The following is a 23,668-nucleotide window of genomic DNA, read 5'->3' on the forward strand; positions in this document are numbered from 1 at the left end:
CCATGGCTGCTGAGCCTGCGCGTCCGGAGCCTGGGCTCCGCAATGGGAGAGGCCACAACAGTGAGAGGCCCGCGCACCCAAAAAAAAAAAAAAAAAAAAGCACATCCAAGGCCGGCCTTCTCCCCTCCTTTCCTTACCACTTTTATTAGGTTCTTCTTTGCATCCTTCTCGCATTTGAGGTTTTCTTTTAATGCAAATTCTAGCCAAGTCAAATATATGGTCTTATTTCCTCCCCTTTGTGTTTTACCTTATTTCTTCAGCAATAATGTGTTCTGAATCCTTCCCAAATTAATACAGAGCATCCTCATTCTTTTTTTATAGCAGTGTAACAATCCATTGTTTAGGCGGAGGGTAGTTTATTTAGCTGGTCCACTTTTATCCCACATTGGGTTGTTTCAAATATTTTACCATCATAAATAATGCTTCTCCATTAAGATTTTTCACTTGAGTGGTTATGTTTCACTTCTAGACGTTTTCTTTTTCAAAGCTGCATTTTCTTCTTTTTTATAAATTTATTTATTTATTTATCTTTGGCTGCGTTGCCTCTTCGTTGCTGTGCGCGGGGGCTTTCTCTAGTTGCGGCGAGCGGGGGCTACTCTTGGTTGCGGTGCGTGGGCTTCTCATTGCGGTGGCTTCTCTTGTTGCGGAGCACGGGCTCTAGGCGCGCGGGCTTCAGTAGTTGTGGCACGCGGGCTCAATAGCTGTGGCGCACAGGCTCAGTTGCTCCGCGGCGTGCGGGATCTTCCCGGACCGGGGCTCGAACCCGAGTCCCCTGCACGGGCAGGCGGATTCTTGAGCACCGCGCCACCAGGGAAGCCCCCAAAGCTGCATTTTCTGATACTGTGTCCTTCTTCTCACTTGTCTGTTCTTTTCTCTGGTTGGTCAACTCTCTCATACCATCTGTCCTCTTAAAGTTCCTGAGAGCCCAATGATCCCTTTACCTTTTGTGTTATCTCATGCTCCTGTGTAGGTAGTTCTCTCATAGGCTTCATCCTTTGGGGGTGTTGAGCTCACTTTTGGCAGGGCTAAATTAACCAGCCTGGGTTGAGAATGTCACTCTCCATAAAGAATCCGTTTGGGGACCTTCCACAGGGGTTAAGAATCCTCCTGCCGATGCAGGGGACACGGGTTCGAGCCCTGGTCCGGGAAGATCCCACATGCCGTGGAGCAGCTAAGCCCGTGTGTCACAACTACTGAGCCTGTGCTCTAGAGCCCGTGAGCCACAACTGCTGAGCCCACGCACCACAACTAAGGAGCCCACATGCCTAGAGCCCATGCAACAAGATAAGTCACAACAGTGAGAAGCCCGCCCAAATAAATAAACAAACAAATAAAAAGGATCTGTTTGCCTCTTCCAGGTGTCCAAGGGGCAGAGCCAGTCTGAGGAAATTCTTTATTTATTTTTTGCCTCGCCTTGCAGCATGCTGGATCTTAATTCCCCGATCAGGGAGGGATCGAACCCAAGCCCAGCAGTGAAAGTGCCGAGGCCTAACCACTGCACCGCCAGGGAAGTCCCCAAGGAAATTGTTGATATTAACTTAGAAGCTTATGTGTTTCCAGGCCACATTAACAGTATAAATTCAAAATCCAAATATCTATGAGGACAAGCTTCTGGTTAAACAAATTCAAGTGAAGAGCTCCCTTCTCTCTCATTCAGAGCCCTAGCCAAAATAGACAAGCTTCCCCATCGCTTCCTGGCAGTCAGACTTTTTTCCAGTTCACCTTATGACAAAGAGCGCAGCCCTTAAAAGGGTGCTAGCTTCATAACGGTGAGTTATTTCTGAGACCCCAAGTCAAGTGTGCCGTGTGGGTTTTAGGTCCCTTTTGAGTTCTCTCTGGGTACCGCAGGATGCAATTTCTTTAGGGCAAGCTGATTTTTACCCTAGTTTATTTAGCATTTCTAGGTGTTTTGAATTATATGAAATATAAGTTTGTGCTGTATTTATTTAGTTATTCATTTATTTGTGTTTAGAAGCATTTAAATTACCTCACAGGGGCACAGGGCAAGGCAGGGGACCACAAAGTAATTAAGGCACATCATTTTGAACCCTGGCTCTTACACATAATAGCTCTGTAACCACAGGCAAACAGTTCATCTCTCCAGGGATCAGTTTCCTCTTCTGTAAAATGAAGAGAAGGTTGATGTGAAGATTATATGAGTAAAGGATATAAAATGCTTAGTACAGTGCCTGCCTGGAATATATTAAGTACTTAACAAATAAACAAATTTTCACTTTTTAGCAAAGTTTACGAATAAAATGCTATGTTGTTAGGAGGGTGTCATGTATCTACTTATAAAAAGTGGCAATAGGAAGGACTTCAGCAGTAGGCAAACCTCCCAATGACTCACCTACATAGACATTGTCGTTACCTGTCGACAGACGTAAACAATACCACGCTCTGACCACACCTGACTGTGAACCAAGAGTTTCAAAAGGATGATGAGGTCAAAGACTATCACGTGAAATATGATGCTGCTGTGAAGGATAAATCGAAAAAAGAGCTTAAGCTGAAGAGAGCATTACAGTACAGAACTGTCTCACCATGAGGGCTACCCCAAAATGGAGCGAGCAGCCTCAGAAAAAGGTGAGCTGTCACTTTATTCAAAAGCAGAAGCTGAAGGACTGCTTAAGAGGCAGAACAGACGGGATTCCTTGCTGGGAAGAGTTAGAAATCAGCAGTGAGATGAAAGCAGAAGAAACTACTTGGATAACTGATTGATGACACGAATTTTAAAAAATCCCATGAATACTACATGGAAGGAAAAGACAGAGGGAAAACACCAAACTTCTTAAATGGGTTAGGAACACTGAAAATCAAACGGAAGATTTGTTCAGCTTGTTAATAACACTGAGGAATAGGAAGCCTGGGCCCCACCTGGAGAGAGCCAGGCGGGGGGCCACACCACCATTAAACTTCCCTCTCAATGTGTGTTCCTGGGATTACACTGTCGCTTTCCTCCTCTTCCTTACAGACAGCCATTCCTAGGAAACGCAAATGTTAAAAATAATATTCCAAAGAGCCAGTCACAGAAAAGTCAGAATTACATTTTATTTCCCATTGATAGAAACCGTGAAAAAGATGTACATTTTCCCACGTTACAGCACATTTCAATGTAATATATTTCTTGCCATAAATTAGATCTTGCTGATTTGTGTCAGTGAAACAACAGTTTATATTCTTCAAGATAAAAGCAAAATGACTCAGTAAATGATTGTTTAAAAACTGTAAATCCAGACATGGCTGGATTCATTATTAACATCCTACACTGTCCATATGAAATCATTTCCATCATCAAGTAGCACCCATTTATAAAGATGCGTTCCTAACGGTGTTCTAGTCAGTTGGAATACAGCAGAAAAATTAACAACAGTTCAGAAATATCAGGTGTACATTTTTGCTACATATTAAACTGGGTGGTAACTACACCATACGTACTGAGTGAGTTCTGACTAACTTTTATTACCGATAAACTTGTTTTCAAATAATGTTAACCAAGAATCTGAAAAATCTATTTAAAATCAAAGAATTGCTACTTTTATGTTTGCACAGAAACTAACTTAAAAAGATCCTCTCTGACTACAGTGAAAATTTCAAATAAGTCCACTGGCAGATAAAAGTAAAGCAAATTTTTCAAATGGATTGTTCATTTCCTACAGCAGTCGATTTCAAACATATGTGCAGAATAAGTAAACTAAAACTCTATGCTATGAGGAGAATCATCTTAGAACAAATCATCTTAGAAATTACAGTTTGTAAGATCAGTCTTAAATATTTCAGGACATACTAGAATATGACCTAATTATTCTTTCAGTTAATTACAGAAAAATGCAACCACAGAATTATTCTCGTTACCTGGACTGAAGTTTCGAGTAACTCTGCAGAGGCCTAAACTGCAGACAAAGGTCCAGTTTAAGAAGTAGAGTAGAAACTTTGAAGGGATGTCTGGCTTCTTTCTACAAGTATAAATACACTTTCAGTGCCGTCACGTCTGTGATTCAGAATGTCAAATTACAGCACGTATTGACAGCAGATGTCCACGGCAAGTAGACAGTATTTGGTCTGTTATGCAGGATAAAAAAGAAGAAAGAACACATTTCTTTTCTAGAGAGGAAAAAAGAGTATTAAATAGAAATTATATTCAGGAAAGAAAAACCTGGTCCCCAAAATAAAAGGGCCATTAATTGAAGACAGCAATATTTCTTTTTATTGACACTTAGAAGCATTATCCCTATTATTAGGAATAATGTAATAACACCTCATTCTTATTATGCATTACAATCATTAAGTACATATGAACACATATATAAAAATACAGATACTGCATGGTGACTAAGTAATTTGGGAATAAGTCCAGAGTCTTAAGTCACAGCACGCATAGACTTTTTGTGTCTTAACTGCTCATTTATACCTGAACAAGTTTTCATTAAGCATACTAATAATTTTCAAGTGATGTAATAAAAAATCTGGTTACAGCATTTTATTATTTTGCTGAATTACATATGAGAGAAAGAAGCTAGCTGCTTCACCTATTTTAATACTAATATATTCTGGATCATGTTATACAAATACATACATAGAAACTTAAAAGATCACAAATTTCCCATGAGGAGATTTATTTAGTCCGTGTCATTGGTGTGTATTTGCAAAACATTTTAACACTGCAAACATCAGAGGTTTCAAGATCGGGCACAGAAAAAACTTTCTACTCTACGACGATGATGCTGGTGTGCGCTTCTCCACAAGGCCTCTTAGTGACGTCAATCAATAGGAGGTAGGAGTTTATCGATGAACTGCTTGATATCCATCATTTCCTGTTTGGAATAAAGAGATTATTAATATGCAGTTAGACAAATCAGAAATTAAATCCCCACTAAATACCACTAACTAAAACCACATTTTTACTACAATTATATAAAAAGTGGTGAAAAAGAAATGAGGCACCGATAGAAATTAGAAAACATTTCCCACGATGATTATTATCGTAATTCAATGATCACTCTCACGTATTATGAAGTCCTATGAAAATGGTCTGCATTTGCACTGCTTGAACAAAATAAAACACTGGGGGTGGCGGGAGGGGAGGAAGGGGGTCTAAAAGTGACAATAACTACACAGCCAAGACTTGGTACGTACACAACTGCCGTCAACCAAGTGTCCGTGCCCAGCTTCTAACACTCCCTCATTAGAATGAGATGCTGAATCAACAGCACCAAATGCTTTATGCCTTTGAAAAGGATTCACACACAACCAGCCAGCTGAGGCTGAGGGGAGCAGGTCCCCAAGGCAGGCCTGGAGAGACGCAGAGGTGAATCCACCACAGAGGAAACTGCTCGACACCTCCCGCGTCTGGCCCAGCTTTCTCACTTCCCTCAAACACATTTCCTGCTGCCACCCCTAGACCCACACAGGAGCACGCAGGAACCTTCACTCGCAAAGCTTCCTCACTCGGGAAAGAAGGCACGGCACGGCGGTAGCCTATCTCACCCGCCGTGTGGCCCCCACTGCGACCCCACCTCCTCCAGCCCCACCTCCTGTCCCTTCCTGCCCCGAACCGTCCGTCCAGTGTTCTCCAGTGTGGTGAACAGTCTCATCCACACACACACAGCCGCCTGCGTCTGCCCCTTGAAGCCTCAATGTGCTGACTCAGAGGCACCGAGTCTGGAGTCCTGGCATCTGTGTGTTTGTTAAGCTCCGGAGGGGGGCCGGGTGTGCTTTGAAAACCACTGCTCTGGACCCTCAGCCCCTCCCTCCTGGTATCCGGCATGTCGCCCTTTCTGGATTCAATGCATCATCAGGGGCTCAACTATGTTCTCAGTAACACCTAGAATCCCAGGTTCCCTGTCTGTCTGGATAAGTCATATTACTACCTGCCTTCTCTGTCCCAAAGCAAATGATTTCGCCAGGCTGACAGGTACAAAAAATGTTAACTTGGACTGTCTCAATGCTTAGCAATTGATTTTTATTCTAGTCCTTTTCAAGCCTCCAAACCTATCCTGACAACCCTCATTCTTACGATCACCCATCTCAGTTTTTCAGAGCACTTTTAAAAAACTTCTAATATAACACATACCACATGCTGCTTTCTATACAGTTACTTGGATATATATCCTCTCCCTATTAAAAATTTTCATTTTACATAAAATCTACTTTAGATTTTAACAAAGAAATGTTTTTTTATTTGTCCTTGAATTATTTAGTGTTTACATGTAATAAGAAATTAGTGAATGTCTGTTGAATTAAGTTGCATAAACTTTGATCTAAGTCCAACTAACCTATGGTTCAATGTGAATTCATTAATTAACTTCTTTAAATCCCCAAGCAGTCAAATGTTATTTATCTTAAAAATATCACATGCAAACAGTTGCAGACGTGTCTCTATAATCACTGCTTCCAAACACTTACCTGTTGACATGAACTGTGCATCATGCCTCCATAGGTTTTGAAGGTTACATTGGTTGGATTTACCAATGTCTTTAGCCTTTCAGCAGTAAGAGAACCAAACATTAGGGGAACTAAAGGATCCAAATCCCCATGGCACTGTAGAATAGAAATGTCTCTATTCACGCCACTGATAGGACCCTGCAGAAAACAGAACAGGACTATAGGATTATTTATCCAAGTGTGTGGAGCATTATGCTCGGCACATACAACGTGTGCTTGCTCACGTTATAGGTTATCTCTGGCCACAGAAATAAAATTCCTCCCATCCTTATACCCCCCCATTTCTTTATTTAGACTTTTATAGGACATATGATTACCCTGCCTTGTACTGTATGTTTTCCTAATGAATCAGTTCCTTGAAACACATTGTATCCTAATCATATGTTCGGGTGGCTGCACACAAGAAGTGTTTTAGCTGAGTCATGTTCTTTGCAGCTCTTATTTTTTTTTAAGAATGTGTATTTAATTAATTAATTAATTTTTATTTTTGTCCGCGTTGGGTCTTCACTGCTGCACGCGGGCTTTCTCTAGTTGCAGCAAGCGCACGGGCTTAGCTGCTCCGCAGCACGTGGGATCTTCCCAGACCAGGGCTCGAACCCGTGTCCCCTGCATTGGCAGGCGGGTTCTTAACCACTGCGCCACCAGGGAAGTCCCTCTTATTTGATTTGAATAAGAAAGTTAATAAACAGCACTTACTATGTGCAAGACACCGAAGGGTTACTATATAGTGATAAGAAAAAAACCCCTAGGTTTAAGAATGAATTTGAAAATAAAATAACATCCACATCCCCCATGTGTACTATATATTGCTTTATACTGCTGAGTATTTAGAAATTATATTCTACACTAAAATTCTGCCACCAAGCAATGAACATACTGAGCATTCAAAAACATCATTTCTATGTGTAAAAATAGCCCTAATTTTGATATGTATCTTAAAATGTACCAAAGACTTCAAATATAGAATTTATGACAGTAAGGACTTCCTTCCTCCTTCCCTCTCCCTCCCTTTCTTCCTTTCTTTTTTAAGGACTCATTTCTTATTCTATTCCATGCAACCCACAGTAAAGACAGTGCAGTATACAGATAAACCCTAGCAATAGTACATCACAAAAGTCTAAGGCAATTCTTTTTGAAAACGGATGACTGATGTAGACTACGGGCTTTGAGTGACACTGACGTGTCACCATAGGTTCACTGGCGATAACAAATGTGTCCTGTGCTGTGGGATGCTGACGGGGGCTGTGCGTGTACGGGGACGCGGGTATATGGACACCTTCTGTACTTGCCGCTCAATTTGTTGTGAACCTGAAACTGCTTTAAAAAATTAAGTTTATTAATAATCATAACGTGACGGTGTCCTCAACATCATTTGCCATCCCTCAGCTCAGTGATGCCGTGCTGCAGGCGCTGGCCAGGCACCTGTGGAAAGGAAGCCTGCAGGGGCAGCCAGCAGCTGAGAGCGGTGACGCCGGCCAGCTTCTGCTGTGTGGTCAGTGCCGTGTACAGAGATAAAGCTCCTCCCTGGAAAGACAACAGGGAAAGTCAGTGGGACACAACGTCTGCTGGCAGCAATGGGAGTGCTTCTTGTTATCAATATCGTTCATAAAAAAATCAAAGCGGGTGGCTGATGCCCAATACAATAGGCAAACTGGTAGAAATACATGCACACCCCGCCGCGTCCGCAAGGACCTGACTCTCCACAGTGAAGACCGTCGTGAGACCACAGCGACTGCCCAACCAGCCAACAGCAGAGCCCGCTGCTGCCCTGACAATGCCGTAGGGAAGTTCCGAACTTATAGTTACTATTTTCTTTGTTTTGGCTGCACCGTGCATCATGTGGGATCTTAGTTCCCCAAGCAGGGATCCAACCCACACCCCCTGCAGTGGGAGCGCGGAGTCTTAAGCAGTGGACCACAAGGGAAGTCCCCTAGAGTAACTACCTCCTCCTCAGCAAACATGGAGGACCAGAATCTGGTCTTAAACTGGTATTACTTTCCAAAACAAGAACTCACGAGAAGAACCCCGTGGCAGACACCTCTGGAGCACTGGCCGCCGGCTCACAACACCCGTATCCTGGGGCCTGCGTGCCCTCTGACCCGTGCCCACAGCTCACGGGGGCCACCAGAGGACCTGAGATTCTTTCTCATCCGAGAGATTTTAAAATTGAAATTCAGTGACCGTCAGTCTCTCTTTGGGTGTCTGCAACTGTAACATGTGAACTCAAGAACGGGAAAAAGCTACAGGCAGCAGACGGCCAGCTGCAGACAGACAGGCGAGCAAAGCTGACGGGCATAGAAACAGGTGAGAGACAGCCCCGATGGCTTCCCGAGTCCTGGTGCCTCCTGGGGCCTTGCTTCATTCTCATCCGTGGCCTCCGTGATGTGACCCCAGACTCGTAACTTACTCTTTCTTGCCTAAGGTGTTAGGAGTTGGTTTCTGCAAACTACAATCAACGAATCTCATAGACAGACTCCTGTCTGAATGAAGCATTCACTTTTGTACCCACATTTATGTCACAGTGTGTAGTACAATGTACATTACCTGTGAGTTTCGATACATACCAAATCAATGACACGTCTTTTTACTGTATTATATCAACGACCTGTGTTTCTACTGAATTCTAACTTCTAAATGACTCCATAATTCTGACACTGCCCTAATTCAGGTAGTCTGGACACTAAATTGTTGACCCAGAGGATTTACAGACTGGCAGCTAGGGCAGTTTGGGGTGAGTGACATGGCAAACAGGTGATGAGCTGAAATTAAGATGTAAACTCAGTATGATGTAACTGTAGAAAAAGTATATAGAAGGTAAGAGAAAAAGCACAGAAAGAGAAGAAAGATGCAGAAAATAAACACCATGTACTTTTATCTAAAACTTATCTTACATGACAAGAAGAGGGAAGAGGACAGAGTGATGTTACCAAGACTGACTCTGCTCCCCTCCCAAGGATGACCCCACCATCTACTCAAGAACGGGAACCACTGAGGGTTCCTTGAACACGGGGTGAGGCTGAAGCACCCCCGACCCAAGGACCAGGACAGGTGCAGTGGCGGTCAGGAAGCGGCCGGTGCAGCCCCTGCACTGGGGTCGCTTTGTGGGAGTCCCTACCCTGATCTCACCCTACCGGGATTACAGGGAAGTCCACAGGGCTCGACCACTGGGAATCTGTGACAAACAGAGGGAAGGAATTCTCCTATCTTCGGCCTTTTTATTCCATTGCTCATCTGCTCCTGGGAAGGGGACTTACACCTGCGTTTAGGCAGAGTTTCGTTCAGAGAGGCACAGAGTGTTAACTCAGGCCTAACTGCATGTGTACTAGTTATTTTAGGAAAATACATTCCAGGTTCCAATCAGTTTCCTTAAAAAACTGACTTTCAAGACATAATCTATAGGGTGAAGGCTATCACTCAAGAGAGAAAACTAAAAAAGGAAAAGAGCATGACATACTCTCTAATTAATCAATCATTATTTCTGGTCCATTCAAACTTAATTCAGCATGAACAGTAAGCAATATATCAGATTCTATAACATCTTCTAAAAACAGGACTCCTCCATAGATAAATGATTGAAACTACAGACTTCTAGATAAATATACTGATGATGCTGACATATCACCCAAACTTTTATCTTACCTGAGAAAATCCTCCCAAAATAATTCTGTTAGAAGGAATGCCATTCTTCACCTCTTGGTCTATCAAAGCTTTTACTAAAAATAACATAAAAGTTAAATTACCAATACTTTCAAAGTTAAGCCCACTGATGTAATTTAAATAGGAAAAAAATTAATAACAGAAAAGCACAAAGTATATTAAAGGTCGAAACAAGTGAAAAACTTGGAGCATTCCATTAAAATACAAAACTAGAATGGATTTTCAAAAACTCAGATTTTGCAGCTGTTACTTAATCTGTTCAATTATTTGTTGCACAATCTGTAAACAAGTTTTTTCTCTCATCAACAGATGGATACAGATAGTCCTTTATCCATGGTCCATTCTGCTCATATACATTTTACAGTTCTTTCTCTTCAATGAACCATAGGCATTTGTACCTAAAAGCTGTTATTTTAAAATGGTAGGTAGTTAAGTAGTTTACATGGTTTGTGACTGAAGGTGTTTAAACAGTTCACTATATTATTAAAAAAAAAAAAAGTATACTTTTCCCTATAGCCAGTAAACAATGCGGGAGAAAAATCAAATGAATTCTTTTGTTTCTGCAAAATACTCTGACACGCATCGTTAACTGTATTACTTGATTAACTCCTAGAATTTCCTTTTTCTTTATAATACTGTGTTTTTGATAACTGCACCTTTTACAAATTTATCTCCTCTCATTTTTGACATATGTGTAAGTTTCATCTTCTTAAGATGAAACTTGCCAACTTTATATTTCCTTTTTACCAAAAACCTAAAACCTGCTTTTATTGGAACACTGCAAAAACCCCAAAGCCCAAATTAAATGTTTTTTTTCTTTCTGTGTAAATTTAGTTCTTAATTAGAATAGCCTGAAAAGCAAGGGGTACCCTGATGAGCGTGTGGAAAACGGGCTAGAGAAGAGGAGAGAAGCAGAGAGGTGAAAGCCGTGTTCAGAAGCCTGAGGCTTTATTGAGGGGAAACCGCAGGGCCTGGGCGGGAAAGGAGATGCAGGTGGGCAGCAGCAGCCCTGCACTGGGGAGGAGCAGGGAGCTGGGGCCACTTTCCCTCCGTTTCAAACGGCTTCACTCCTCTGGTTACACCAAGCGCTGAGATAAAGTTAAACCACGTATGGTGACTGCAGTCAGCTGTGGAGTGACGGGTCCTGATTCCAAGCCCTGGACGCACCCTGAGCCCTTTCTTCTTTGTTCATGGGCACATCTTCCCGGCCCGAAATGGAGACGCCCCTCATTCCTAACTCTGGGTCTCAACCCGATTCTCTCCAATCAGACATCACGTCAGACACGAAGAATGCCACGGGCCAACCCTACCCGGGGAAGGGACTTTCACCCTGCAACCCACTGGGCCTGGCCGTCTGCTCCACAAGGCCCACGCTCCCTATGTTCCCGGGGTCTGACAACCCACCCCCAGACCCGACACGAGCTCTATTATATGTTGACAAAACCCTAGCTTTAAGAGTGTAGCTTTGATCCACTTTTCGATGGTCCTAAAAGTCAGTGTCCTTGGTTTGACATTCCTTAATATCCAATATGTTTTGAATACATCTTCCCTGTCTTAAAGTTAAGAGTTCTAAAATATAAAAAGATTTTTAAAAAGGAACCTACCTACCGTTTTTGGTTTTTAAACGAGTTTTGAAAATTTCCAACAAATGTAAAAATAGGAAGACAGTGCAGGGTTCCCTGGGTATCTATCATCTCGCGTCTGTAAGGAATGCCTCACAGCCAGGCCTGTTGCGTCGAGGCCACCGCGTCATCACCCAGGTCACGAGGGAGGCCGGCCTGGCCACCGCGCTGTCTACTTGTCAATGTTGCAGTACATACGAGTCAAAGACACACGTGCTTCTGTGCATGGGCTAAAACCAGACTTCTCCTGATAAGTTAGTGCTCTTTATGCTTTCACCCCACAAGTAAGCGGGGTTACCATGTTCATAAGCAAGGACGTGACTGAAGACCCTGTAAAGCAGAGCTAATACCGTTACAGGAGTGCCCAGTGAGATGATTTATAGCAATCACCTGGCAGGTCCAGTCGTGTTCGAGCAGGGGCCCCTCACTAAAACTAACCATTACCATAATTTTCATTATATATCATGACATCATTTGTAGCTTTATCTATGTCCTTATTTCAAATCTCTTTAATGACAATAACTGGCCACAGCCATCAAACATGCTGCGATTTTCTCCACTGGCCTACGTCAATCAAAGCAAAACGACGCATCCGACAGCACTCAAGCCTGACAAGCGCCGTTCCTCCCCACACACCTCACCTTCACGGGCCATAATGAACGAGTCAAACAAGACAGTGAGCCATCAGAAAGGAAGGACAGCACCACCTGTGTTTAGATAGTATGTAGTATTTCATCAACAACAATAGCACGACTGAATCTACTATAATACTTTTCTTACTTACCACTTTCTGCTGCCTGTTTAATTCCAGTTTCATCTTCCTGTGAATCTGGTGAAAGCCCAATAATGTCAAACCTGGAAAATAAGGCAAAATTCTAAAAGAATCATTCAACTCTAAGAATATCTACTCTTGATAGGAAGATGGTAATTTTAGAGAAAAAAGGCTAACCAAAGATATTCTCTAGAACATTAAACTCAAATTAAACTGTCTCTGGGGACTTCCCTGGTGGTCGAGTGGGTAAGACTGCGCGCTTCCAATGCAGGGGGCCTGGGTTCGATCCCTGGCCGGGGAACTAGATCCCACGTGCCGCAACTAAGAAGTCTGCATGCCGCAACTAAAAGATTCCACATGCCACAACTAAGACCCGGCGCAGCCAAAATAAATAAATAAATATTAAAAACAAAAAACAAAAACAACTGTCTCTGGAGGCCAAACGGTCAACATAAATGCGTGAATGTGACATCCTGTAAGTTCCCCTCACACCAACTAGATACAGATTGTATTAAAAAGTCACAGTACCACATAATTTTAAGGTAGAAACACCTGAAGAATGACCTAGTCCAACCTGACACCCACACAGGGGTCTCAAACCACAGCCTTAAGATCTTTGGAATGAGCTCCAGCCCCTCACCTCCCTCCTAGTACATCGTAAGTCAGCCGTCTGCAAAGAGCTACCGCACCACGGCACCTGCGCACGCGCAGCCCACACCTGCTGCACACAGGCCACCTCCATCCACATTCTGCAAAACCTGTCACCACGCACTGCAGCGACCTCAAACCAGAGGCTGGGCGGCCCTCCTTTGGCCCCAACTACCTCGCTACCCGCTGGGTGCTTCCACTATGGTCTCGAGCAACGTGAGGTAGAAGTTTTGCTTCTGGATAGGAATTTTGCCGGAGAGGGAAGGTGGAAGAATCAAAGGTCAAGGTAGGCAGGAACCTGTAAAAGTTGCCAAGCAATGTCCAGCAGATAAAAACGAAGGTGCAGGGTGGGTTAGAGGTGAGTGGGAACAGGCAGAGGACAAGGTGGCGACAGGCTGGAGTCCCCACGAGGCCTCAACAGGCAGTGCAGAGATGGGGGAGCAAACTCACAGGGGGAACAACTACGCTTGACAGTCAGGTCTGAAGTAAGCGCCTTCAGAGATGGAACAGTTCCAGACGACAAAGCCCAGGGGATGCTGTGGGTGCCTGAAGCTGAGAGAGGAAAACGTCAGCGGAAAGAGAAGAGTCCAGGAAGTGACAAAGCGGTCAAGGCTGTGAATGGGTCATTGACATTGGATCCCCTAGTCACCTGAAAGGTAAGACGGTGGCAGGAGCTAGAGGGGAAAGGAAAATAGGAATCAGGTGTCAAAAGTCATCAGTTTTGAACAGACCTGACAGCAGAGTCTCAGAGCAGCAGGAAGAAAGCATGGTGTGTAAGTGGCTCAGAGAACAAAGAACCCACTGTAGAGCACACAGGGAATGCCTGACATCATGAATGTCTTGAGAGGGCTCAACAGGAATTGCTTTCCTTAAAAACTGGCCAGCTCTCCAGGAAGGCAAGAAGGTGGGAGGCGGAGAGGCCACGGCTTCACCAGAGTGGATGCCACGCGGGCGCACGAACACGTTTGGGTACTGAAATCAACAAAGGTTTATCAAGCAGTGGGAGGTGCTCTCTGCGGTATCTCTATCCACCCACTCTCTCCTGTGTCTCTACCTGTTGGTGCAGCTCCTTAAGATTTACCCCAAATCTAACATATAAAACCTGAAATAGTCGAATAAAGGTTAAATTTATATAACTTTGCAACTTAAAAATAATTAATTAAAAATTGCTATATGCAAAAGCACTTCTGATAAAAAAAAATGTATAAGTAAAAAGTTCTTATTGAATAAGTGAAGTCTTACTTACCAAGAAGGCATGGCCATGTTCATATTTAATGTTACAGGCATAACCGGTCTACATGGGGAAGAAAAAGAAAAGGAAAAATAAGCGTAGTATACCAAAGTACAAAACCTGATAAATTCCATCACCTGAAGATGATTACTTGAGGCTCTCACAAAACTGAACGCTACAGTTTGAATAGACGAACTGGTTCACTGCACATACACCTGCACAATTCTGTTCTCCACACCCTCCAAACGGTTCTCAAGACAGAGCCGCAGCTGGAATGGATTAAGCTTGGCGAATAGACAACATCTTCCTTCTTCAACATCTTTATTTGATACTTTCAAACCAGACACGAGAAGGAAAACAGTAACCAATTTCCAAGATGGAAATTTCTGAGACTCTGACTAAGGGGCTAAGGATGCAAGCAACTTACCGCACAGAAACGGTGGCATCAATTCCCATAGGCTCAAATTACATTTGTGCTTATTTTCTAGTTCTTAGCTATGTACCTGCTTGTTTAAGAGACCTCTAAATAAATAAGGGAAAATATAAGTCTTGCCTAAGTGTCCATTATACTCAACTCAATTCTGTGATGAAAAACTTGCTGGACAACCTGAATGCAGCTAGGTACAAAAGGAAAGAAAAACAAATACACTCTAACTACATCTCACCACCACCCTCCTGACTCATGAAACAAGTTTACCTTAGAGGTCACAAAATCTTAGTAAAATTTCCATGATAACATAAACTTCCCTAGGTTGGGAAATAGCCTTAAACGAAATTCAATCTTGAAGCCAATAACAGTGTAGCAGAAACTCCAACACCATCAAGTATTCTGTCTTGCAGACACAGAGAACAGACTTGAGGACACAGGTGGGAAGGGGAGGCTGGGACGAAGTGAGAGAGTGGCATGGACATATATACACTACCAAATGTAAAATAGATAGCTAGTGGGAAGCAGCCGCATAGCACAGGGAGATCAGCTCGGTGCTCTGTGACCACCTAGAGGGGTGGGATAGGGAGGGTGGGAGGGAGACGCAAGAGGGAGGGGATATATATATACATATAGCTGATTCACTTTGTTATAAAGCAGAAACTAAACTAACACACCATTGTAAAGCAATTATACTCCAATAAAGACAGAAAAAAAAAGAATTCTGTCTCTGGCATGAGTCAGATTAATAAGGACACAGCAACCCTTTCAGGATAAAAAGAGGGGGGAATGTTTTCTTACATAATCTCATATTTTTCCTCTTTCACATTTATCGACTCTGCTGCTACGACCACTTCCAAGGATGAATTACTAACCTATCAGCATGTATCTCACCCCACCTGTTTCTCCATGGCTATTGCTTCTCAGCACTCTTTGACCTAAGACCTGTTCATCTTAGTGATTTTCTGAGTTTGCTCCAAACTTACTAGTTTCTTTCTGACACCCACAAATGTCTTCAGAATTCAAAACCAAACCTAACAGTCTCCAAAGTCTGTGCTCTTTCCATGCTGCATCACATTGCCTCTAACTGATCAAATTTAGGCGTGTTTTCAAGGTAGCAGAGATTTCTCCCAAACCTGATAGGTAAATCCCTTTCAGAGACAGCTCATGGATGTCCTGAGAACTTAACAGGCACTTGTATGTCTACAAAAATTTTTCTGGCTGTGAGTTCAACTGATCTCCAAGAGAGCATTATTTTAAATTTCTCAACAAAAAAGATAAGAAAAAAATTCAACGTAACCAGGACACATTTTAGTTTCACAGAACTTACTAATCTTTATTTTGAAGCTGAACATTTAAAAGATAAAAATTAATTATATTCAAATGTTTTGCTAGAAAAGTAAAGCTATCACGATTGTTCCTCTCCAGACTCTGAATCCCAAGCCTGAAAACTGAAAATACTTACGCGTGAGGGCAGATGTATTTGATGTGGGCGCTTCTGATACCTGCAAAGGCTTCTGCCCACCCATGCCTGGTGGAGAAACCATATGAATAACACCATTAGATACTGCTTTAAATTCCAGTAAGTTAATAACAGAAGAATAAATCTGTGAGGGTAAATTTCAACCCCTTAAAAGACCACTACCAACCTAGAAACAACCCAAAGCTTATGATTTCAGCTTCACCTGCGGATAAAAATGATCTCTCATGATTCCTGAAGAGCAGTGTTTTCTCTTTCATATACTTCACTGGGCTTTATAATTTATAAAATACATTTTTTAATCTCTTTATAACCTCCCAACAATGTGCCTAACAAAGTAGGCAAGACAGATGATATAATTCATTTTATATGAAGAAAAAATTCTCAGAGGAGTAAAGTAAAGCAGCTGTCTGATATTTCTCCATGCTTACTACACCATTAAAAATAACAACCTTATGGGACTTCCCTGGTGGTGCAGTGGTTAAGAATCCGCCTGCCAATGCAGGGGACGCGGGTTCAAGCCCTGGTCCGAGAAGATCCCACATGCCAAGGAACAACTAAGCCCGTGCGCCACAACTACTGAGCCTGTGCTCTAGAGCCCGCGAGCCACAACTACTGAGCCCATGTGCCGCAACTACTGAAGCCTGGCACGCCTGGAGCCCGTGCTCCACAACAAGAGAAGCCACCACAATGAGAAACCCACACACTGCAACGAAGAGTAGCCCCCGCTCGCCACAACTAGAGAAAGCCCACGCACAGCAACGAAGACCCAACGCAGCCAAAAAAAGAAAAGAAGTTGAAAAAATAACTTTAATTAACATTCTCTCCTTATGCGTATATGTACATATATATGTTCAAAACAGAATATGAGACGTCATCAAAATCCTTCTGGCCAGAAATAAACAGTTAATCTTTCTACATATTTCCTTCCAACTTTTTCCATGCATATCACTTGAGAAATAGATACAGATCTCACAAGAATGGGATCATACTATACATACATACAGCTCCCTGTGTCTTTACACTTGACATTACACCTGATACTTTCCACATATTACCTCTATTAGAGGGTAAAATAAAGGTAACTTAAGACCTTTTTGGATTAAATAGTTTTGAAATAAATGTTAAATGCTTTTCTATTAACTATTTCTCTATTTTAATCCACCTTCCCCCAAAGTGTTAAGGAAATACAGAAAAATTAATAACATTATGAACATTAACACTTACGTAACACTGCACTGAGTCAGGCACTATTCTAGAAGTTATATATGGGTGCATGCATGTGCATATGTGTGTTTCCATGTGGGTTCGTATGTGTGTTTCCATGTGGGTTCGTATGTGTGTGTATGTGAGACTTTAGTGTGAAAAGTACAAAACGTGTTGAACGCAATGAAAGAAGATCTATATAATGGACATCCTGCATTCTGGAAGACTTAATATTCTTAAGATGGAAGTGCTCCCCAAATGGATCCACAGTCAATGCAATCTCTACGAGAATCACAGCTGGCTTTGCAGAAACTGACAAGCTAACTCTAAAATTCATTTGGACACTCAAGAGACCCAGAATAGCTGATCTTGAAAAAAAAATATTGTTGGAGGACTCACACTTCCCAATTTCAAGTTACTACAAAGCAACAGTAATAAAGATTGTGACACTGAAAAGACATACAAATCAATGAAACAGATTTGAGAATACAGAAATAAACCCTCACATTTATGGTCAGTTTATTTCTGAACAAGGTGCCAAAACAAATCAATGGGGAAGGAATAGTCTTTTCAACAAAAGTAACTGGAATAAGTGGAAACCCACAAGCAACAGGATGAAGTTAGACTCCTACCTCACACCACGTACAAAAATTAACTCAAAATATAGCAAAGACCTAAACGTAGGAGATCAAACTATAAAACTCCTAGAAGAAAACATGCGAAAATCTTTGTGACCCTGGACTTGGCAATGGTTTTTTAGTCGTGAAGCCAAAAGCACAAGCAACACAGGAAAATACTTTAGTAAATAATAAACAAGCAGGAATCTTGGGTTCTAGCCCCAACTCTGTCTCTATCTAGAAGTGTGGCCTCAAACAGTTCATTCAGTCCAGTGGGTTTTGAAAATGTGGTGCCGTCTGGGAACTTGTTAAAAAGTCTGAGAGTACACTGGTTCCTCGATTCCAGCCCAACACCGCAGGGTTTTTCCTAGTCGTCCCCCTTCCCGTATTCGTAATTCCGCGAGAAAGCTGGCTTCAGCTCTGGCAGTTCTGGGCCAGCAGTGCAGGTTGGGACCTGCCTCCCCCCAGGTGCCCCATCCATGGTCATGTTTCTTGCATGGGAACGCCCCCTCCCCTCACAGCTGACTGTGAAACCGGAAAGCACAGCTCTGACGAAGGGGAGCGGGGAAGGAGAAAGCCAGGCCCTCTTCATGGAAACCCCTCCGTCCCCTCTGTATATTCCAGGCGTCGCTGGTCTGTATTGCCCAACTGTGTGAGATTTTTCTAGGCCAGATTGTAAAAGTTTACAAAACAAAGTTTCAAAGGCAGAAGTGGTTAAGTGGGTCAGATCTTACTGAGAGGTCAAATAAGGAAAGGATTGAAAATAATACTGTAGACTGCCAACAAATAAATACCAGATGAAGGAATTTTTTAAAAGATCATTATTTGGCAACCAGCACAATAATAGATCCAGACAGCAATCGTTAATGGGTGCTAAATCCACAGGTGAAAAATTGGTGGGAAACAGGTATTTTCACAAAATCAAAGTATCTCCCCACAAAACACTTTTTAAGTGCAATTATATTTATTAATTTTACTGTGGAGAAACCTGGCAGACACTACCTTAACCAGATAATGAAACACAGTATCATCAGCAAAGGCACAAAAATCAACACAGTGTGGTCCCAGGACCACCACAGCAACCTCTGCGGTGTCCCTGACGAAAGGGAGATGTCCCATAAACCCAAACTGAGGGACATCCTACCTAGGAACTGGCCCATAGGGGAAAAGTGTCAAGGTCACCAAAGACAAGAAAATGGACTGCTCAGGACTGAAGGAGCCTCAGGAGACATGACAGCTCAATCTAACTTGAGATCCCTGGACCCATAAAGGACACCACTGGGTCAACCCAGGGAAACGCAAGTGGGGCTGGTGGATGTGATGGTAGCTTCAGGTCAGTGTTAACGGCCTGATTGATGGTTACACCATGGCTACGTGGCCATGTCCTTGTACTTACAAAATACACACTGAAGCTCTATGGAGTCATGAGGCAACATGTCTGCAACTTATTCTCAAGCGTGTAAGAAATGTTAACAACTGCGTAGTCTGAGTGACAGGTAGAAGGACCTCTAAATACTATTTCTGCAACTTTCATGTAAATTTGAAGTTATTTTAAAAGAAGTACTTAAAAATTTTACATAACAACACAACGAGGGAACGTAACCCTCGAAGTAAATCTGAGTCCATAGTACACAAGTGGGGAGGGGCAAGCTAACAGACATCAAAGGAGTGGCAGGATTCAAAAATCACATCACAGTAACAACCTACTCCAGCAAGAATCATCCACAGACGCGAAAAATATCAGGTGAAAGCCTGATGTACGATTTGCATCTCCCCACGACTCCCTCTACCTACACAGGGAGAATAGGTGCCGTAGAGAGACTCAGAGGAAGAAAGAGACCACCTTTATCACGTGATCCAGGTCGGCATCAGTAATGGGACGGACGGTCCCACCTGCCTCCTGACGTGATGCAATGAACAGGCCGTACCATGTACATGGTGTTCGTACCAAAAATGCACAAGCTGAACGTCAACGTGAAGAAATGTCAAACAAACCTAAATGGAGGGACCAGCCTGATCCCTGCAGAAACGTCCATGTCACGAACGGCCAAAGAAGAGCCGAGGGACTGTTCCAGATTAAAAGAGACTGAAGAGCTGCAGCAGCTCAGCGCAGTGCGGCTGGGATGGAAGTGCAGGCGGACAGGATTACTGCAAAGGACACGACTGGGGCAGCTGCCAAGGTCTGTTAAGACGACAGACTAGACCGGATAACAATGTTAAATGGCGCTGAATCTCCTGAATTTGGTAATTTTCTGTGGTTACATAAGAGACTCTGCTTGCTCTTAGGAGATACATGTTGAAGTCTGGAAATAAAGAATCATGGCATCGGCAATTTATTCTCCCAAGTTTTGGCAAACACAGTAACATATTCGATAGAGATCAGTGAATCTGAGTAGAAGGTTTTAAGGAATCTGTTTTATTCTTGCAACCCTTCTATAAATTTGAAAGCATTTCAAAATAAAACAGTTTTAAAATGCTATCAAAAATAAATATGTATCTCTGGGTTGTTCAACTGTTTTTCACTCTCTTCTCAAGCATATTTGCATTTGAATTTTTTTTACAAGACAAATGTAACATTTTCATAATCATAAGACAAGCTGTTTTTATTTTGGAAGGAAAACTGATCTTATGCAATATAGTTTGAACTAATACATTTTATTATACATGTTATGCATAGAAACAATTTTGTGGTCAGATGTGTTTCCTGCAGAACTTTCCAGAGCTTTAAACATGCTAGTGCATACCCAGTAAATCTTCTAGAGGAGAATATGCCGTATCATATTTCCTAGACACTAAGATATAATCTAAGTGGCACCACTGAAAAAAAGCCTTTTATAAAAAAAAAAAAATCACCACCACAATAAACACACATATCGTAAGATGAATACCCATCTCAGTAACATAAAAATGTGGGGGAAATGACATATTAGAATTGAGAAAATATAGAATTATACAGGGTCTCCCAATCTTGTTTTGGCCATCAGAGACTTTTCATGAGAACACAGACTGCAAGACCCAAATTCCCAGACAGCACACCTTGGCTGGTCCTGCAAAACAGAACCTTAACCAAGAAAGGCAAAGCTGCCCGTTTTCATAGCTGAGTCGCTTAATCCCTATCATCCTCTACGGTAACCTGACAAAAGAACTTTAGTCCTCCAAAAAGTAACTCAAACATTGAACTGCCACTCGTCAGATCGGCTGGTTCTGAATTTCGTCATGTGCTCATGGAAGCAATCTAGCGTCAGCTTTCTTTGGTGCCATCCCCCAAAGTAAATACTGTCAGAACTGGAGACCTCTAATTCTTTATATAAACTTAATTCTTAGTCAAGATGTCATGGCTGCTCTTGGTGTTTTTAATCTCACATTGTTCATTTTTTTTCATCACTTTCACTCTTAACTTTGGTCTAAAGAATCTGGCTAAACTGGGGTCCACAGAGAATCTTTCTACAACTGAAGCTTTTACCCCCTGGACTGATCCTTCAGACCCTGAAGCTCTCTTCATTGGGAAAGTTACAGGTGAGCTAGATCCTCCCTGGGTCTCAGCATCAAGAAGGGTTTGGTGATAAAACAGAGCTCCTCTAAAACCTCTGTTTAGAAAAAATAAATAAATAGTGAAGTAAGTCTGTCCTTTTCATAGGACTACCTGATGGCCAGAAACAGTCCTGTAACCTTTCCCATAACTCCATGCAAGGCATGTGTCATGTACCTCTACTTGGGAGGCATAAAAGGATATTAGGAATCACTTTCAAGAATTAATCTGGCCCAGCGCCTCCTTGCAAAGATTTAATAGCTTCTTGGCTATCTTATCAAAATTTATCTTCACTTTTCCTCTAATTCTTCAATTTTGTAACAATGTTATAACAGTAATTTGATCGAAGTTTCAAACAGATAACCACTGATTTAAATTTTTAAAAGCTCTCCATATAGAAAGAGACTGAGTGAAAGATAAACCATGTGGCTACAGTTAGCACAACAGAATGTGTTTGATAAGCCTCCAAACAAATCTTTGAGCTGCATTCCCTGCCCTTCAACTGATTTTTTTCTTTTAAGGGAACATCGGAGCTCTCATTCAGAATGTTCACATTGCTATTATCTCACTTATCAAAATCCTAGTTCTTCTCAACCTGCCCTGAAATTTTACCTCCTCTGGAAAGCTCTCACTTGCAGCTCTACAAACATACCTCCCATCTCTGGTATCCACTACCCACGGCAACTCAAGGAGGAGTTTGCAGTTTTAACATGTTCCAGGCAGAGGAGGTGAAGAATGACAAAATAAGAGGATGAGGGGAAAATTCTGGGGGTTTTCAAAAAAAGAAAGGATTCTATCTCATGACTGGACTGTACGAAATATGACTATCAATCTATTTTTATACAATCCTAGAATTCTTTGCTCATGTAGAGTTGCATGACCCGTTTCATTAGGGTACTAACAATGGTACCTACCCTGTGTCTCCCAATCCATGAAGGAAAATCACCTAGAACGGAAGAGGAACAATGAGTAAGCAATGCCTAAATAAACCCAGCGGATTGTTACACACTCCAGAGCCCCAGTTAAGGTGGAGGCCGGAATCACAGAACACTACCTTCAGCAAGTTAATCAATCTCTACAGACCTCGCGTAAAGGGCAAAAGCACTTAACGTCTCTCGGTGCAGCTCCTAAGATAATTAACGTGGGGTTTTAGCACTTGAGGTCCCAGTTAGACAGGCTTCTGGGCAAATGATCACATTCCAAGAAAAATCGTTTTGTCTCTTTAAGGTCAAACCATGAAAGTTCTCACGCGTACAGTAGAATTTCTCCATCCCCAAAGGGAGCTTCCGGCGGCTAAAAGTAAGTTTGAGATCCTCACGCACAAGTTTCCTAAGGAACAGCACCTCTGATCGAAAAGGACACTAAATCTTCAAACTTCTTTAACTGAGGACAGGGGTGCAAGGTGACACAATCAAGGCATCTCCCTCATGCACAGACAAGGCAGCAACGTGCTCCAGAGCCACCTGGAGTTGGGGCGCCGTCCACTCAAGCGGGTGCCTCCGGGGTCCCGGGGCGGATCCGCGCGCAGGGCCCGGGGGATGAGGGGACAGGGGCGCTGGGCCTCGGGCCCGCCCGCCGCGACCCCGCCCCCTGCGCACACAACCCGGCCGGGCGGCGCCCACCACCCGGTGGCCTTCCGGACAGCGGGCACGATGGCGGGTAGCGGGGCCGACATGTTATTGCCGCACATACACCGGCTCCACCGACCGCGCGTCGGAAGCGGAAGGCGGAGCGGGCGCCGAGCCGCTGCCCAAGGGCGTGCAAGCGCCTAGTCCGGCCCGCCCACGGGCGCGCGCTCAGGCGCGTGCGCGTCCGCGCCGCGCCGCGCCGCACCGTCCCCCGCCCCGCCCCGCCGGTCGCCCCGCGAGTCACAGTGCCCGGCAGCCCGACGCCGCGTTGGCCGCGGCAGAGGGCGGCCCGAGCTGACCTCCGGCCCGCGGACCGCGCGTGCTCAGTGCTGGCGGCCGGTCTGGGGGGCGGGGCCGCGCGGTCACTCCCGACCCCACTCACTTGCAAAGGTCGGGAAGGACTGAAC

The 23,668-nt window shown here is 43.3% G+C and overlaps 2 protein-coding genes across 5 annotated transcripts; both read right to left on the reverse strand.

Moving 5' to 3' along the window:
• Positions 1–3,040: 3,040 nt before the first annotated feature.
• LOC103072326 (acyl-protein thioesterase 1-like) lies at positions 3,041–23,400 on the reverse strand. Of its 2 annotated transcripts, XM_007464029.1 has the most exons (9): positions 23,259–23,400; positions 22,548–22,579; positions 16,267–16,332; positions 14,390–14,437; positions 12,508–12,578; positions 10,084–10,157; positions 7,867–7,968; positions 6,406–6,582; positions 3,041–4,814 (listed from the first exon to the last, which is right to left on the reverse strand). In XM_007464029.1, exons 1-2 carry the CDS (start codon positions 23,321–23,323, stop codon positions 22,576–22,578), a joined length of 69 nt encoding a protein of 22 aa, XP_007464091.1. In that variant the 5' UTR covers positions 23,324–23,400; the 3' UTR covers positions 3,041–4,814; positions 6,406–6,582; positions 7,867–7,968; positions 10,084–10,157; positions 12,508–12,578; positions 14,390–14,437; positions 16,267–16,332; positions 22,548–22,575. The 2 variants fall into 2 exon arrangements, with proteins under 2 accessions (XP_007464091.1, XP_007464092.1); XM_007464030.1 differs by lacking the exon at positions 14,390–14,437 and having other exon boundaries at positions 4,101–4,814; positions 23,259–23,323.
• Positions 3,041–23,408, reverse strand: LOC103071679 (acyl-protein thioesterase 1). Of its 3 annotated transcripts, XM_007464027.1 has the most exons (9): positions 23,259–23,408; positions 22,548–22,579; positions 16,267–16,332; positions 14,390–14,437; positions 12,508–12,578; positions 10,084–10,157; positions 7,867–7,968; positions 6,406–6,582; positions 3,041–4,814 (listed from the first exon to the last, which is right to left on the reverse strand). In XM_007464027.1, exons 4-9 carry the CDS (start codon positions 14,428–14,430, stop codon positions 4,761–4,763), a joined length of 519 nt encoding a protein of 172 aa, XP_007464089.1. In that variant the 5' UTR covers positions 14,431–14,437; positions 16,267–16,332; positions 22,548–22,579; positions 23,259–23,408; the 3' UTR covers positions 3,041–4,760. The 3 variants fall into 3 exon arrangements, with proteins under 3 accessions (XP_007464089.1, XP_007464088.1, XP_007464090.1); XM_007464026.1 differs by lacking the exons at positions 22,548–22,579; positions 23,259–23,408 and adding an exon at positions 20,100–20,140 and having other exon boundaries at positions 4,761–4,814; XM_007464028.1 differs by lacking the exons at positions 22,548–22,579; positions 23,259–23,408 and having other exon boundaries at positions 4,761–4,814; positions 16,307–16,320.
• Positions 23,409–23,668: the final 260 nt, after the last annotated feature.

Source organism: Lipotes vexillifer, unplaced genomic scaffold (assembly GCF_000442215.2).
Source record: "Lipotes vexillifer unplaced genomic scaffold, Lipotes_vexillifer_v1.1 scaffold69, whole genome shotgun sequence".
In the NCBI taxonomy this organism is placed as follows: domain Eukaryota; kingdom Metazoa; phylum Chordata; class Mammalia; order Artiodactyla; family Lipotidae; genus Lipotes; species Lipotes vexillifer.